The sequence below is a fragment of the Oncorhynchus kisutch genome, linkage group LG21 (genome assembly GCF_002021735.2).
Source record: "Oncorhynchus kisutch isolate 150728-3 linkage group LG21, Okis_V2, whole genome shotgun sequence".
Classification (NCBI taxonomy): domain Eukaryota; kingdom Metazoa; phylum Chordata; class Actinopteri; order Salmoniformes; family Salmonidae; genus Oncorhynchus; species Oncorhynchus kisutch.
The window spans coordinates 8,902,991-8,919,381 of NC_034194.2; the positions used below are offsets into that span (position 1 = coordinate 8,902,991).

The 16,391-nt window shown below is 41.2% G+C and overlaps 2 protein-coding genes across 2 annotated transcripts; one reads left to right on the top strand and one right to left on the bottom strand.

Moving 5' to 3' along the window:
- Positions 1–217: 217 nt before the first annotated feature.
- LOC109866414 (ADP-ribosylation factor-like protein 6-interacting protein 4) lies at positions 218–5,131 on the top strand. Its single transcript, XM_020455092.2, has 7 exons — positions 218–1,012; positions 1,334–1,634; positions 1,742–1,879; positions 2,042–2,103; positions 2,217–2,312; positions 2,420–2,512; positions 4,139–5,131. Exons 1-7 carry the CDS (start codon positions 1,010–1,012, stop codon positions 4,187–4,189), a joined length of 744 nt encoding a protein of 247 aa, XP_020310681.1. The 5' UTR covers positions 218–1,009; the 3' UTR covers positions 4,190–5,131.
- Positions 5,132–5,733: 602 nt separating this feature from the next.
- Positions 5,734–14,584, bottom strand: LOC109866415 (protein RD3-like). The gene is made up of 3 exons (XM_020455093.2): positions 14,406–14,584; positions 9,790–10,116; positions 5,734–6,636 (listed from the first exon to the last, which is right to left on the bottom strand). Exons 2-3 carry the CDS (start codon positions 10,080–10,082, stop codon positions 6,279–6,281), a joined length of 651 nt encoding a protein of 216 aa, XP_020310682.1. The 5' UTR covers positions 10,083–10,116; positions 14,406–14,584; the 3' UTR covers positions 5,734–6,278.
- Positions 14,585–16,391: the final 1,807 nt, after the last annotated feature.

Sequence of the window (16,391 nt, forward strand, 5' to 3'; positions counted from 1 at the left end):
CTATCAAGACAATCGGAGCTCTAGAAAGATGCCAGAGAGTCGGATGACCATTCAAAACGAATTTCCCAGTCGGAGCTCGTTTTTTCCAGTTGTCGTGAACTAATGCATCGTTCAAAACAACTGATAACTCGGAACTGGGAACTCGGCTATTTCCGACTTCTGACTTCAGTGTGTTCAAAACAGCTGGGAACTCAAAAAAGGGAGCTCCGATTGAGAAAAATCGATTTGAACAGTCATCCAACTCGGAATTCCAACTCGGGATCTCTGGCCTCTTTCTAGAGCTCCGACTTTCCAACCTGAAGATCACTGACGTCATGATTTTACCTGATATTTTTCCCGAATTCCCAGTAGATTTGAACACCGCAACACTGAAGTCGGAAGTCTGCCATTTCTGAGTTCTCAGTTATTTTGAACATGGCATAATGAATCTTCATCCTTTGACCACATAGACCGCGATTTGTCAGTGGATGACACGTCCGATGACTTGGCACGCAACCATTGGTTGTTGCGTCTCCTCGCCTAGCTATGGAACCTCCCAAATTCCATGTTTTATTATGAGTTTATTTTAATAAGACATAATTAATAAACTATGAGAGGTCAGGTTTATTCTGTATGAGGAGCATCAAATATGTCACTGAATTATTTTGTGTATTCAGGACTCGTGTATCCTATTAGATAGAGACAGACATTTTCTCTCTCTCTGTTTGAATTATTACCTTGCTGCCAAGCCATCAAACCGAAAATAACGTGTCCGCATCGAGGTTTAAAAATATTGTGGTGTTCCTTTAATAAATTAACGGTGCATTGTGGGATGTAAAATGGCTCCATGGTGTTGTCAGCAAACTAGCCAACCAGTCAACTCTTACAGCCATAACGTTACATTTACAAATAAGTACCGTCGATGAAGCATTGCTATTAATTTCTGAATAGTAGTATAGAGAATATAGCTTTGAGAATCAACAAATTTTATTGCATTCACCTCCTTTTTTTCGTCGAAATAACAGCCACCATGGTAAGTACCTAGCTCCCTAGCCTTCTTCACTTCCGTTAACGTTATATGCAACTTATTATATATGAGCGCTAACGTTAGCTAACTTGTCAGCGCAATTAGTAAGCCACTTTACCGAAATTCACCAGTGTCGATCTGATGGGTGACAACCGGAGAGAGTTATCGCCAACTTTATCCTAACTCCAATCTGCATGAACGGCTAGGCTAACTAATTTAGCCTACTGGTCTACTGCTCTGTCTGGGTTTGTAAACTCAGACGAGCTTATGATAGAGGTTTGGCCTCACAATGCAAACAGACTTACAGACGTACTTTATTTTTGTTAGTCTGCAGAAGTAGACAAAGTGAGAAGTCAGTCCAGCACAAGAAGAGATGATAGAAGAAGTACTGAGTCCTCCACAAGAAGAGATGACATTAGAAGAGATGACAAAAGAAGTACAGAGACTGCCAGAAGAAGAGATGACAAAAGAAGTACTGAGACTTCCAGAAGAAGATATGACGGAAGAAGTACTGAGACTGCCACAAGAAGAGATGACCGAAGAAGTACTGAGATTGCCACAAGAAGAGATGACCGAAGAAGTACTGAGACCGCCGTAGGAAGAGATGACAGAAGAACAACAAGTACAGGTAATTTAATGGTCTGTGGTGATCACTTATCAGCTGATATCACGTGTGTGTGCCTACCTTGAAGTCATGGATAACATACACTGTGCTTCTGTATTTTTCTATTGAAGGGAAAGAAAAAATTAAAAGGAAAAGCCGAAGTAGATCATCTTCCTCCTCATCCAGCTCATCCTCATCATCGGGATCCTCTTCATCATCATCATCATCCCGCTCCTCGTCTGGCAGTAGGAGTAGTTCGAGCAGCAGTGGTGAGTGTACATGTACCGTAGTTAAGACGCAAATGTATCTGAAATATTTTTGTGTATTTTTAATTTTAATTGTATTTATATACATATACAAAAAGCATATACAAAAGGCAGTTAAAGCCTGATAAACAGTGTCTCAGTTAGATTTTGCAATCTCCTTTCTAGATTCCCACAGCAAGTCCAGAAAGAATTCTAAGAAAAGGAAAAAGGAAAAACAACTCAAAAAGGTAAATATTCATTTTAGCTAATTATTTTGTTGGTGTAGTCTGTACCTTGTTAGATATCAAATGGTAATTTTAAGATATTTCAAATATGCTCTGTTTTCACTCTGTTTTAAAAGAAAGGGAAAAGGGAGAAAAAGCTTAAACGGAAGAAGGACAAGAAAATGAAGACAGAGGAGGAAAGCGCTGGACCTGGACCTATTCAGATATCCAAGGTAGAAAACGTTTATGGGGCTATTTTTCCTAAAGGAAGTGCGCTACAGCCATACCTGTAGTTTGAAGCTGTCTGAAAGCTGTCATTTTGAAATGAATTGTCTTTCAGTATTTAAAAGAGAGAAAGAGAAAAAGCAAGTTCAGCATGATTTCAGGAAAGAAGATAAAAATGAAATTGAAGAAGTCAAAGAAAGACAAGCTGGTGAGTATTCCATGACGGTTTTTACTTGCAATGATTGTGGTATGTGAAGGTTGATTTCACTGATTCTAAGTCGACTCGCACTTGGTGCTAGAGTCTGCTAAACGTGTGTGTGCATACATGTATGCATACATACATGCATAGCAGTCAAAAGTTTGGACAACTACTCATTCAAGGGTTCTTTAATTTTACAATTTTCTACATTGTAGAATAATAGTTAAGACCTCAAAACTATGAAATAACACATATGGAATCATGTAGCAAGCAGAAAAGTGTTAAACAAATAAATCAATTTTACATTTTTTTGCCTTGACTTCAGCTTTGTACACTCTTGGCATTCTCTCAACCAGCTTCACCTGGAATGCTTTTCCAACTGTCTTGAAGGAGTTCCCACATATGCTGAGCACTTGTTGGCTGCTTTTCCTTCACTCTGCGGTCCAACTCATCCCAAACCATCTCAATTGGGTGGAGGTTGGTTGATTGTGAAGGCCAGGTCATCTGATGCAGCATTCCAACACTCCTTCTTGGTAGTCCTTACACAGCCTAGAGGTGGGTTGGGTCATTGTTGTGATAAAAACAAACAATAGTTCCACTAAGTGCAAATCAAATGGGATGGCATATCGCTGCAGAATGCTGTGGTAGTTATGCTGGTTAACCTTGAATTCTAAATACATCACAGACAGTGCTTGATGGTGGGAACCACACATGCGGAGATCATCCGTTCACCTACTCAGCATCTCACAAAGACATGGCGGTTGGAACCAAAAATGTCAAATTTGGACTCATCAAACCAAAGAACAGATTTCTACCGGTCTAATGTCCATTGCTCATGTTTCTTGGCCCAAGCAAGTCTCTTTTCTTCTTGGTGTCCTTTAGTAGTGGTTTCTTTGCAGAAATTTGACTATGAAGACCTGATTTCACGCATCCTCCTCTAAACAGTTGATGTTGAGATGTCTGTTACTTGAACTCTGAAGCATTTATTTGGGCTCTAATGTCTGTGGCTGGTAACTCTAATGAACTTATCCTCTGAAGAGAAGGTAACTCTGGGTCTTCCTTTCCTGTGGCAGTCCTCGTGAGAGCCAGTTTTATCAGTGCTTGATGTATTTTGCGACTGCACATCAAGAAACTTTCAAAGTTCTTGACATTTTCCTGATTGACTGACCTTCATGTCTTTAAAGTAATGATGGACTGTCGTTTCTCTTTGCTTATTTGAGCTATTCTTGCCATAATATGGACTTGGTCTTTTACCAGATAGGGCTATCTTCTGTATACCACCCCTACCTTGTCACAACACAGCTGATTTGCTCAAATGCATTAAGAAGGAAAGCAATTCCACAAATGAACTTTTAACAAGGCACACCTGTTAATTATAATGCATCCCAGGTAACTACCTCATGAAGCTGGTTGAGAGAATGCCAAAGCTGGCTACTTTGGAAAATATGAAATATCTTTTGTTTTATTAACACGTTTTTTTGGTTACTACATGATTCCGTATGTGTTATTTCATAGTTTTAATGTCTTCCCTATTATTCTACAATGTAGAAAACAGTAAAAATAAAGAAAAACCCTTGAATGAGTAGGTGTTCAAACTTTTGACTGATTTTGTGTGTGTGTTTATTTTTTCAACAGAGAGACAAGAATCGCGCAGAACTGCTTGAATTCCTCAACTCCACGTTGTAATGCATGGACCGTCACCGTTAGTTGCGTTCCAGAATCTTCCACTTTTTTCCAGAACAGAACTCAGGGAAAGAACCCATGTGATAAAGCTCTGAAAGAAAATACATTTTTAGGTTTATTATCACAGGAAGAGATTGGGGATATGGCCCAGGTTGTTTGAAAATGTCAGTAAAAGCCATGTCTCGGAATTTGACTTCGTGCTGTCACTTGGTTGCCGGCGCCTTTCTGCAGACTATTTCTAACCAATGTCTCAGTTTTGATTTTTAGAACTAATTAATACAATATTGAAGGAGCCAGTCGCTGACTTTGTCTGTATGTTTGCTAAGCAAGATAGTGTTGCTGTGGTGGAATTTACTGTCATCTGCAAAGATCTTAGTGATGAACAACCTACCAGAGTTCAAATTGTATTTGTTTTCTTTGGGATTGATCAAAGGGGCAATCTGCTGTTGCTAAATCAATTTTTAGATTTAAATGAATGATATACTTGTTTATTCTCGAAGAATATAACTTTTATAGATACCTAACTGTCATACCCCACCAAGGACCCAAAATATAAACTTGTTTTAAATGTAAACAAACACTATATAGCCTTTAAACATAGTTTTAACCATCATTTGGCTGTCATGGATGGTCAGTCCTTGTTTTCATAGCTCTGTCCATGAGTTTGTTATCCAATTTCTCCAGCCCCATAGCTGAGCTATGTACCTAATCAATGGCAGGGTGTCTGCTTTGTTATTGTTTTGAACTGCAGATTTCTCCCTTTAAGCATGCCTGGCACAATGGAACAAAGGAAAAGTGCCAACTCTGTCCATTTTTCTCTCCAGGCAGGCTCAAAGTATTTGAAATCAAATACTATTTGAACCCAGATGTGATGAACAAAGATTTGTGTAAGCTTCATTGTAGTGTAATCTGTCAAATAAAACACCAGTCTGGCATTGCATTGTTTTAATGATCTATGTTTTAACGAACAGACAAAACTGTCCTGCAGCTAACTCTTGACTGTATCCCCTGGAATTTTATTTCTTTAATGGTTGGTGTTTAAGACATCTATATTTAATATATCAGAGTCATCTATAGAATGTACAAATCTGAGACCCGTAACTGGATGTCATCCCATGTAAATCAAATGTATTTTGGATGAGTGTTGTACTTTGTGAAGGCAACTTGTTTTGTGACAGTCCACTCAATACAACGGCTCTTTTCTCAACAGCAATACACTGCTGCTGTTATACTCTACAGTAGTGATGTGCAATGTTCCGATACAAAACATCCATTCCCTTTGTGTGTGAATTATTGCTGCCATTGTGAAACTGTTGTGAGACAGTTTGTCCTGTATCTAGGATTTGTCAATTTTCTTGGACACAGCAAATAGCACAGGCTCCTGGATACTAGTTGCTATGCAATAAAACAGTGCCTATATACTTACCACTTAGAAAATGTGGATTTTCTGCTTCTCTCTTGAGAAAATGCCATAAGAAGGTGATGGGCTTTCAAAATATATGCACAGAAATAAGTCAATAGCAATGAAGTAAGACTGACAACACAGATGTGAATCAAGATGTGCTGTATTCCAACTAAAGAATTAAAAGATCGATACAATTTCATACTGAACATAGTGTAATAGAGCAGTCAGTGATACATTTTCTTATTTTTTAGCTATAAAACGGTCTAAAGCTGTTTAGTACTACTTCCCTTTTACAGTTCTAAAAATGTCACAGAACTTCTTGTTAATTGCTTTTAATGTAAGTCTCATTGGTTAATTAGTTTTAAGTATAAATAGTTACCAAGTATTAAGTTGAAAAGGCACTGAAAATGTATAATTTACAAGATAAAGATTTCAATAGTACAGTACAGCAAATAAGGTGTCTGACAATCTCATTGTGAAGTATTCTAAGCATAGCTCCCCAGTCAAAAGCATTCAATAGGGATCACCCCATACTGCCAAAGGAGAGGATGGGAGAGATGTCTCCTATTTCTCCCCATTATTGTGCAAAGCAGACTGGGCAGGTTCCGGGGGGGTTATTATAGGCTACATCTCACTAGCTTCCTCCGTCCCCCACTGAACCACAACACTGTCTTGTGGATCCCCAGCTCAGATGGCCTTGGTAGTGTAAAGCCCTTTGTGTCTGAAGTCAGGCATGCTCCTAACCCTCTGGGCCCTGTCAGCCCTCTCTTCCAGCGCCTTCTCCACGTCTTCCGACACCGTCTTCAGCTCGCCCTCCCCCCTGGTCGAGGTTAGGCCCACGGTGCTGCCAAAGGGGTTGATTTTGATGCGTGACTTGAAGTTCATGAGAGACATGCTCATGGCCCGCTTGTTGTTCCACTGGCGCGAGAGCCGCTGTGCCTCCTGCTCCTCCCTCAGGCGGTCCAGGGCCTCGAGGATGACAGAGCGGAAAAGGGCCAACACCTCCTGCATCTCTGGCTCGTTCTCAGTCACCACCTGGCGGAACCTGGACGTCAGGTAGGGAACAAGGAAAGAGAGAGAAGTCACATCAGTCTCAGCTGGGGTTGCAAAATTCCTGGAACTCTCCATATATTCCCTGGTTTTCCTGAAAACCTGGATGGACAATTATGGATTTTCTGCTTATTCCCTCCCAATTTAGGGGAAACCAGGGAATTTAATGAAAGTTCCAGGAATTTTGAAACCCTGAACCCTCAGCTATGTGTGACTGGTCGGGTTTCGAACACAAGTTTCCTTTGCGCTACATGACTGTTAGGTTAGCCCCCTGACCTCCAGCCAAGGAATTAACTCAGGGAGTCAACGCAGGTCTTCGTGTTGCTGGCCAGGGTTCAAATCCGGGTATCTTGCACACCACAATACTTTTTAAGCCCACTGAGCTAAAGCCTAGGCATTGGGGTGGCAGGGTAGCCTAGTGGTTAGAGCGTTGGTCTAGTAACCGGAAGGTTGCGAGTTCAAACCCCAGAGCTGACAAGGTACAAATCTGTCGTTCTGCCCCTGAACAGGCAGTTAACCCACTGTTCCCAGGCCGTCATTGAAAATAAGAATTTGTTCTTAACTGACTTACCTGGTTAAATAAAGGATTTTTTAATTTTTTATTATACAAGAAGTCTTCAGGTCTCAGGCTCAGGACTCATCACACGAGCATGGTTCCCAACCACCCCCAATACATGATGTTTCATCTGTGGATTTTAAAATGGTACAAACCAAGAGACCTTTAGCCACCCGCTATAATCAATAGCTTTGTTTCACATTGCCTGGTTATGGTTTCAGGGGAAAAACTGTGTGCGCATCCACTTTTACTCATGGAGGGGTCAAAGGAGCGTACATTTGAAACGTGTGGGAAGGGGATGAGCGTGGGCTATTCCACTCACCAGCTTATACCATTCTCACTGTACCACCACAACATGTGCTATCACTAATGCACTAGAAAAACATTTAATCCAAAAAAAGCCTATTATATAGTTAACTGCCAAAATAAAGGAAACACCAACATTAAGTGTTTTAGTAGGGTGTTAATAAGGCGTCAGGCCACCACGAGCCGCCAGATAAGCTTTAATGCGCCTTGGCATAGAAGTGTCTGGAACTCTATTGAGGGATGCGACACCATTCTTCCATGAGAAATTCCATAATTTGGTGTTTTGTTGATGGTGGTGGAAAACGCTTTCTCAGGCACCGCTCCAGAATCTCCCATAATTTGTTCAATTGGGTTGAGATCTGGTGACTGAGACACACGCACACACACAAACACACACCCTTTAAACCCCTTATGCTACTTTGCGACCCATCTTTCAAAGTCATTAAGATCTCTTCTTCTAGCCATGGAAGCCAAAATGATGGTCAACTGGGCATTTTTATACATGACCATAAGCATGATGGGATGTTAATTGCTTAATAAGCTCAGAAAACCACACCTGTTTTGAAAGCATGTGTATTGAAAGCATGTGCTTCCATATACTTTGCATCCTTTATTTTGGCAGACCTGTGTCGGAAGAGCGTCTCTGCTTTTCCCCTTGCTTTTGTGACATCAGTGCTCTCAAGTCCCTTGCCCATCAGCCAGTATAGCAGGTAGATAGCTAACGATGGCCCCTCTGTCTGCATGAACAGCAGGGCAGGGGGAGAGACAGGAAGGCTTGCCAACTAAAGCCATTTTACTCCCCTCAAGACAAGGCTGATAAGTTCTTAGGATGCCTTTAAATAGACCAGCCCCCACCAGCCCTTTACTCCTGTTGATTTGGCAGATTGGCCTCCAGTGTTTTCTGTTCCCTCCACCAACTCACTCTCTCTCTCTCTCTGCCTTTTCAATATTAATGTGGGTACATTTTCTCTCCACAGAAGGAAAATCACCATCAAATATCTGAACTCTATCTCAACAGCTACTGTACATTATACTGCACGCCGTGTATGTTTTTCACAATGGTCCAGGAATAATGATCCTCTGCACGTACAAAACCAGTGGGAGTTGATTTACCTGAAACCACCTCTCATTCCCCAATGGGCTTCCTTCCAGTACCTGTGGTTAATATTCAATTATCACCTGACTGAGCCCTCGGATAACACCTAGGTCAGTACCACCTTTCCACAAATAGATCAACTAGCACCAACTAATGATTAGTGCAAGACACCTGAGACAACCAATCGATAGCTTCACCTTTCCCAATTTGAACTGCTTTGTGCTGAGTAGGGTTGTGTTCATTTGGCATCAAATGGACTAAAACAGGAAGGGACTACCTAGAGTTGTTTAAATAAGAAATGCTCACTTTAGTTTTCCATTGCATGCCCTACTGAACACAACCTTGGTCAGAGGGTTGGTTCAGGGAGTATGAGGATTCTGTGTTATGCACTATAGCCCGTTACCATATATGTGATTGAATATTATCTGCTGTTGGCTTGTGTGGATGTATGTATGTGTTTTGCAACATAGCTGACTTGAAACATTGCTAACAGTTTCAGGGCCATGGGCCTTTCTCATGATGTAAAAATACAGAATAACATGAAGACAGGAACTGTGCAATGAGTTGGAGGGGCACATTCAGAACGTAGTGTTGCGAGAACAAACGGTCTTTTGTTAGATAACAGGAGCCAGGTGCGAGATAACGGTATCGAGCATGAGCGCATAGATATTCTTCACAGCAAGTTACATCTATCAACTGGAGTGCCCGGGGGCTGGTACCAGCTCGTACGACAACAATCAACGATAGGCTGGGTGAGTTTAAACCACGCCCAGTCTCTACTCTGACAGGCCGGCTCAGAAGCAGGAACTATTTCTGTCAGGGTATATTTATAATATCTTTGTCAAGAACAAGTCAGTTCTCTGTTTGCCCTGCGAGGTGGGACAGAGAGCCCATATATATGAAAATTGCATTTACCACTTATTGCTTAGCTAATAAAAAATTGCCACAATGTCATTGGAACTACCATCTCTCTTTTTTTCTCTTTTTACAATCGGTGACTCATTATCATATTTATCCTGATACCATATTCGAATTGACGCAACTCTAACAAGAGTAAGAGGGTAATCGATCATGAGAACACCATCGAATCAATGGGGGTCAAGGGTTGGATAGATAACTTGACCAGAAGGCCAGTGTAAATTATGGGGTTAAGTAAAGAAACAAATAAGGTCAAGACAAGGGTTTTTCACCTCAGTATGACGGTTCCACAGTAGGACGGATGCACCTTGGAGCACAGGTCCTCCAGGCCCAGCCTCTCGCCAGTCGACACATTGTAGGTGTTGCGTGGTGTGTTGACCAGCCAGGTATAGTCCACGCCTGTCTGAAGGCGCCGATACTCGTTGTCCCGCTCACGCTGCATCCTCTCTGCCTCCTTCAGCTGCCAGCTGAGCTCCAGCATCAGGGTGTCTGTGACCACGTCAGATGGGTCCCGCCGTGGACTCCGGTAGTCCGGCTCGCTGCTCCAACCGAACCACGAGGCCATCACCACTGTTGCCTTGTCCCCCTTTTACCATGTGCTTGCATGGGAGGAACCAGAGCGTAAGAAGAGAACATGGTGTAATTCAGTACATGGCATACAGTGCATTTGGGAAATATTCAGACCCCTTGACTTTTTCCACACTTTGATACGTTACAAGCCTTATTCTGAAATATATATTTTTTTTTTACATGTAAATGTCATCAATCTACACACGATACCCCATAATGACAAAGCGAAAACAGAAATGCCTTATATAAATAAGTATTCAGACTCTTTGCTATAAGACTTGAAATTGTGCTCAGGTGCATCCTGTTTCCATTGATCATCCTTGAGATGTTTCTACAACTTGGTTGCAGTCCACCTGTGGTAAATTCAATTCTTAAATGGAAGAAGTTTGGAATTACCAAGACTCTTCCTAGAGCTGTCCGCCCGGCCAAACTGAGCAATCGGGTCACTCTGACAGAGCTCCAGAGTTCCTCTGTGGAGATGCTAGAACCTTCCAGAAGGACAATCAGGTACCAATCAACCACCAATCAGGCCTTTATGGTAGAGTGGCCAGACGGAAACCACTCCTAAGTAAAAGGCACATGACAGCTTGCATGGAGTTTGCCAAAAGGCACCTAAAGGACTCTCAGACCATGAGAAACAAGATGGTCTGGTCTGATGAAACCAAGATTGGACGCTTAGGTGCAAATGCCAAGCGCCATGTCTGGAGGAAACCTGGCACCATCCCTACGGTGAAGCATGTTGGTGGCAGCATCATGCCGTGGGGATGTTTTTCAGCAGCAGGGACTAGGAGACTTTGTCAGAATTGAGGGAAAGGCGAACGGAGCAAAGTACAGAGATCCTTGATGAAAACCTGCTCTGGAGCGTTCAGGACCTCAGACTGGGGCGAAGGTTCACCTTTCAACAGGACAACGACCCTAAGCACACAGCCAAGACAACGCAGGAGTGGCTTCGGGACACGTCTCTGAATGTCCTTGAGTGGCCCAGCCAGAGTCCAGACTTGAACCCGATCGAACATCTCTGGAGACCTGAAAATAGCTGTGCAGCGACGCTCCCCATCCAACCTGACAGAGCTTGTGAGGATATGCAGAGAAAAATGGAAGAAACTCCCCAAATACAGTTATGCCTAGCTTGTAACGTCATACTCAAGAAGACTTGAGACTGTAATCGCTGCCAAAGTTGTTTAAACAAAGTACTGTCTAAAGAGTTTGAATAATTATGTAAATGTGATATTTCCGTTTTTTATTTATTTATATATATTAGCAAAAATGTCTAAAAATCTGTTTTTGCTTTGTCATTTATGAAGTATTGTGTGTAGATTGATGAGGTTAAAAAACATATTTCTCCAATTTAGAATAAGGCTGTAACGTAACAACATTTTGACAAAGTCAAGGGGCTTGAATACTTACCGAATGCACTGTAATTCTTTGCCTCCGCACCAAAAGAAAAGTCTACTGTGTTTGCTAGGTTGTGGCATGGATTGTTTGTCTGAAAGGGTTGCTTTTGTGCAATGATGTTTTTGTCAGTATGCTGTATCTTTGATGAACCAGGTCAACTAAATGGAAATGGAACTGTACTAAAATACATTGCATCATTTTAATCTTAATCAATTTTATAATCTTATATTTTGTATAAGTGAGGTTTGTTAGTAATTTCTTGATATCGCTGGATGGATTGGGTGAATGTCTAGATAGTCTGTTTAGCCTAGGTTGTGGTCACATCAATGTAACCCATGGGAGGTACAGGTACCTCGTTAGCTAATGGCGTTTTTTTTTTACAACAGTTTGGAGGCTGTCTCTCAGGCTGTTATCACAGATTTAAAAAATATCCCCAAAGGGGAACAGCACAGAGATAGTTGTCTCTCACACACACACTCCTGTTATTCAGGTGTCTGTACAAGCCAAAGCCCATAATATCCCTTCACATCCACTATCATTGTGTTTGTGTTCCATTGTGTTGCTTACTTGCAATTCATGTCAAACTCTTCAGGGTTGCCATGTCCATTAAAACTGAGGAGACCGGGTTATACATTTGTACAATGAAAATACATAAGGTATTGTTTGTTATACGCATAATTAATCGAAAGATAATGAATTTGGCCATCAGTGCCACTTGAAAAAAAGTATGTGCACTGTGTTGGCTTGATTTTTCCTTCTAGTTTTGGGGGGAGAGTTTGATATCAATGTATATTTTGTATGTTTGTGTTGGTTTTGTATTGTAAATCATGTAGATTAAGAGTGTGATTATAAACATATGCTTCAGGGGCGTATTGGACAGAGAGAGACTGCATGAGATAAATACAATTATGTACACTGAACAAAAATATAAACGCAACATGTAAAGTGTTGGTCCCATATTTCATGAGCTGAAATAAAAGATCCCAGACATTTTCCATTCGCACAAAAATTCTGTGCACACATTTGTTTACATCCGTGATGGAGAGCATTTCTCCTTTGCCAAGATAGTCCATTCACCTGACAGGTGTGGCATATAAAGAAGCTGATTACACAGAATTATCATTTAACAGGTGCACCTTGTGCTAAGGACAATAAAAGGCCACTCTAAAATGTGCAGTTTTGTCACACAACACAATGCCACAGATGTCTCAAGTTTTGAGGGAGTGTGCAATTGACATGCTGACTGCAGGAATGTCCACCAGAGCTGTTGCCAGAGAATTCTATGTTAATGTCTCTACCATAAGCCGCCTCGAGCGTCGTTATAGAGAATTAGGCAGTTACGTCCAACCGGTCTCACAACCGCAGACCACGTATGTGGCGTCATGTGGGCGAGTGGTTTGCTGATGTCAACATTGTGAACAGAGTGGTGGCCGTGGGGTTATGGTATGGGCAGTCATAAGCTATGGACAGACAACAAATTACAATTGCATTTTATCGATGGCAGTTTGAATGCACAGATCTACTGTGACGAGATTTGTCGTGCCTTTCATGCCCATGTCGCAAGAATCTATACATAATTCCTGGAAGGTGAAAATGCTCAGTTCTTCCATGGCCTGCATACATACACACCAGACATGTCACCCGTTGAGCATGTTTTGGATGCTCCGGATCGACATGTACGACAGCATGTTATCCAACAGCATGTTATCCAACAATATCCAGGAACTTCGCACAGCCATTGAAGTGTGGGACAACATACCACAGGCCACAATCAACAGCCTGATCAACTCTCTGCGAAGGAGATGTGTCAGGTTGAATGAGGCAAATGGTGGTCACACCAGATTACTGGTTTTCTGATCCACACAGCTACCTACTTTCTTTTTAAGGTATGTGTGACCAACAGATGCATATCTGTATTCCCATATGTATGTAAAATCCATAGATTAGGGCCTAATGAATTTATTTAAATTCACTGATTTACTTATATGAACTGTAACTAAGTAAAATCTATATATTAACCCTGGATTACTGATGCTATATATTGGCCATTGAGAGGCTTTGAAGCCACCGGTTGACCATATTGGCACTCCCCAGTAGGAGCAGTCCTCCATAGGAATGAATGGAATTTTAGTATTTTTGTTGTTGTAGTGGGGACAGTAATATTAATCTCAAATAATTATATTTTAAGGAAAATATGCAGAAATGGTTCTGCCATTTCCTAGTGGCAAAAATTTTAATAGTTCACCTTATTTTAATGTGTGACAAAACAAGCAATCACTGCATAGAGAATCATTGTACCATCTAAACTGCTGTGAAATATATTTTCCATAACGACAAATATTGTATTTTCAGTTGTTTGAAGCTGGTGTACAAAACCAAAAGTAAAATACTAAAAAGTGAAACATACAAATGAGAAGCATAGAAATAGAACACATAGAACATATCTGTTGCTTACATGCCTCATTAGTCCTGATCTTTACACTCATAAGATCTGATCAAAATCGGTTGCCAATGCCTCTTTTAATCGTCTACACCCGTCTGAAAATGTGGGCATTCTCAGAATGTGAACATGATCCGGACACAGGTTGCATGTCAGCACCAGCTATAAACACGGCTAATAATGTACTAATTAGCTCAAACACATGGAATTTTCTAGTTAATTGGCTTGCCTGTTATTTAATTGTCATGCAATTGTAGGTAGGTGTTATTAGATTTAAGGTTAAAGATGTTCTCGTCTAATGTATAGTGCTTCTATCTCAGACAGGAAATTCATCCAACAAATACATTTATGTGACTATATTTCCCACTTTTAACACCCTGACTACCAGAAATCTCACTTGACACACAGTATTGTAGTCCATAGTGCTACTACAAATTTTCCTTTGAACTAAAACAAAGCATTGAATGAATTAACTCTGCTTACCTGAACTCTTGTTAGTCTCGGGACCTATAGCAGGAAGTGAATTCACAGTGGAGTGAATATATGATAAGTCCTTGGACCAAAAGACAGATGTAGAGAGAGAGAGAGATTTTGGTGAAAGACGTATTTCTGTTGGTCGCACGGGACTCTGATACTTCACAAACAGGAGGGGGATTATCTGAGCACACACACTCTTAATCGGTCCTCCCCCCCGGGAGGCCTGGCCTGTTATTTCTTGTTCCTGGAGGTTGGGGGCACTGTCTCAAAGGGAAAAAGCGGATCACAGCTCCTGATGAGGTGCTTGGTGAAGCCTCTTACGACTCCCTGTTGCCATAGTGATGCTCCTAAACCTATTTGGCCTCAATAAGCTCTATCAGCTGAGAGGGAGGCAGAGAGATAAAAGGAGGGGGGAAGAGAGAGAGATGACATGACAAGACTGATGGGTCGACCCAGACGCCTTTTAATAGCCCCTCGGAAGACTACAGTGCCCATTTTTGGCACTGGTAATTACTGATAATATGTTTACATGATTTATTTTATTAATCTCCCACCATTTAATAGTCAAAAAAAGACAGTTATAGGACACTTAGGCTTCTCTGAATATACGCCTCTTTGGCTCTATCCAGTGGTTGGCTGCATCATTACAATACAAAAAAGTCAGCTCATTGCTATGTCACGTCAAAGGGGCGGTCCTTAGAAAAGCTGCTCTCAGTGGACTTGATCGGGACACAGACATCGCTGGATTCCTATTTTTTTTTACCTTTATTTAACTAGGCAAGTCAGTTAAGAACAAAAGCTTATGTACAATGACAGCCTACCCCGGCCACGCCCTAACATGGACAACGCTGGGCCAATTGTGCACCGACCTATGGGACTCCCAATCACGGCCGGTTGTGATACAGCCTGGAATCAAACCAGGGCTGTAGTGACACCTCTAGCACTGAGATGCAGTGCCTTAGACCACTGCGCCACTCGGGAACTCTTTTGAGCTGGTGGTTTTAAATATAAAACTTTCATAGCTGTACGATAAAGAATAAGTAAATAAGTAATATTCTGTTTAAGTCAAAAACTTGTTTTTACTTCTGAAACAGATGGGTCTGGATTAAGAAATCATAGGCCCCTGTAAACCCCTGCATCAATCAGGCCCTGGAGAAAGACACAAAGCACGTCAGTAGCACCGAGATAAAGGGCTCTTTTCACAGCTCATCTCCTTTCACATCTCCCCTCGGATGGACACATGCTGTTCGAATGACCAAAATGTTGATTTGGACGTTCACATCTTTCACATATTTTGACTATCCCTAATGTCAATATTTGGGTAAAGCAATAAAGGAGTTGAAATATTTTTGGCAGATGTTCCTAAAACTGATTGTAACTATATATCGACATATTATAAAGTATGAAAAGGCTTATTCACTCACGTCGTTAGTTTACTATGTTATCATCATATTTGAATATGGTTTATTATATTTTTATTATGTATGAGATCATATGGGTTGAAAAATAGTGTAGACACTAACTCCGCCATAGTTAGTTGGACAAAGCCTACGGAGAAAATGAATGGCATTTGTGTAGTGTTTTTGGATTTAAAAAAGCCCAAAATAAGGTCTGTGGTAAATGCAGGCTTAGGATATATATTACGTTTTGTTCTATGAGACAATCTTCATCAGCTAATGTCACTTTTTGTGAATCTTGAAGAATTGATGAAGCACATAAAGGCTTCATAATTCATAAAGGTCATGTTAACTGATTGCTATTATCTCAAACAAAACAAAACATACAAGATCTCCTAAAGCCTATGTTAATCTCGGACTTGATTTTTCTGAGTTTATTCCAAAACCCCATTCTTTTGCCATTCAATTTTCCAATAGGGATGGCTGAATGAACAATATGTGTCCACGACTCCTGCTAGGGCGGCGTTTGGCGGTTGACGTCACCGGTCTCCTAGCCATCGCCGCTCCACCTGTCATTTTCCATTTGTTTTGTCTT

What these genes read in the sequence shown, in the direction of transcription:
- LOC109866414 (XM_020455092.2), top strand. An exon ending in AGGAAAAACAACTCAAAAAG is followed by an intron (nt 2,104 to 2,216) that starts GTAAATATTCAT and finishes CTGTTTTAAAAG; the next exon opens with AAAGGGAAAAGGGAGAAAAA. An exon ending in GACCTATTCAGATATCCAAG is followed by an intron (nt 2,313 to 2,419) that starts GTAGAAAACGTT and finishes ATTGTCTTTCAG; the next exon opens with TATTTAAAAGAGAGAAAGAG.
- LOC109866415 (XM_020455093.2), bottom strand. Translation starts at nt 10,082, where the DNA reads ATGGCCTCGTGGTTCGGTTGGAGCAGCGAGCCGGACTACCGGAGTCCA. An exon ending in TGTGGAACCGTCATACTGAG is followed by an intron (nt 6,637 to 9,789) that starts GTGAAAAACCCT and finishes CCTGACGTCCAG; the next exon opens with GTTCCGCCAGGTGGTGACTG.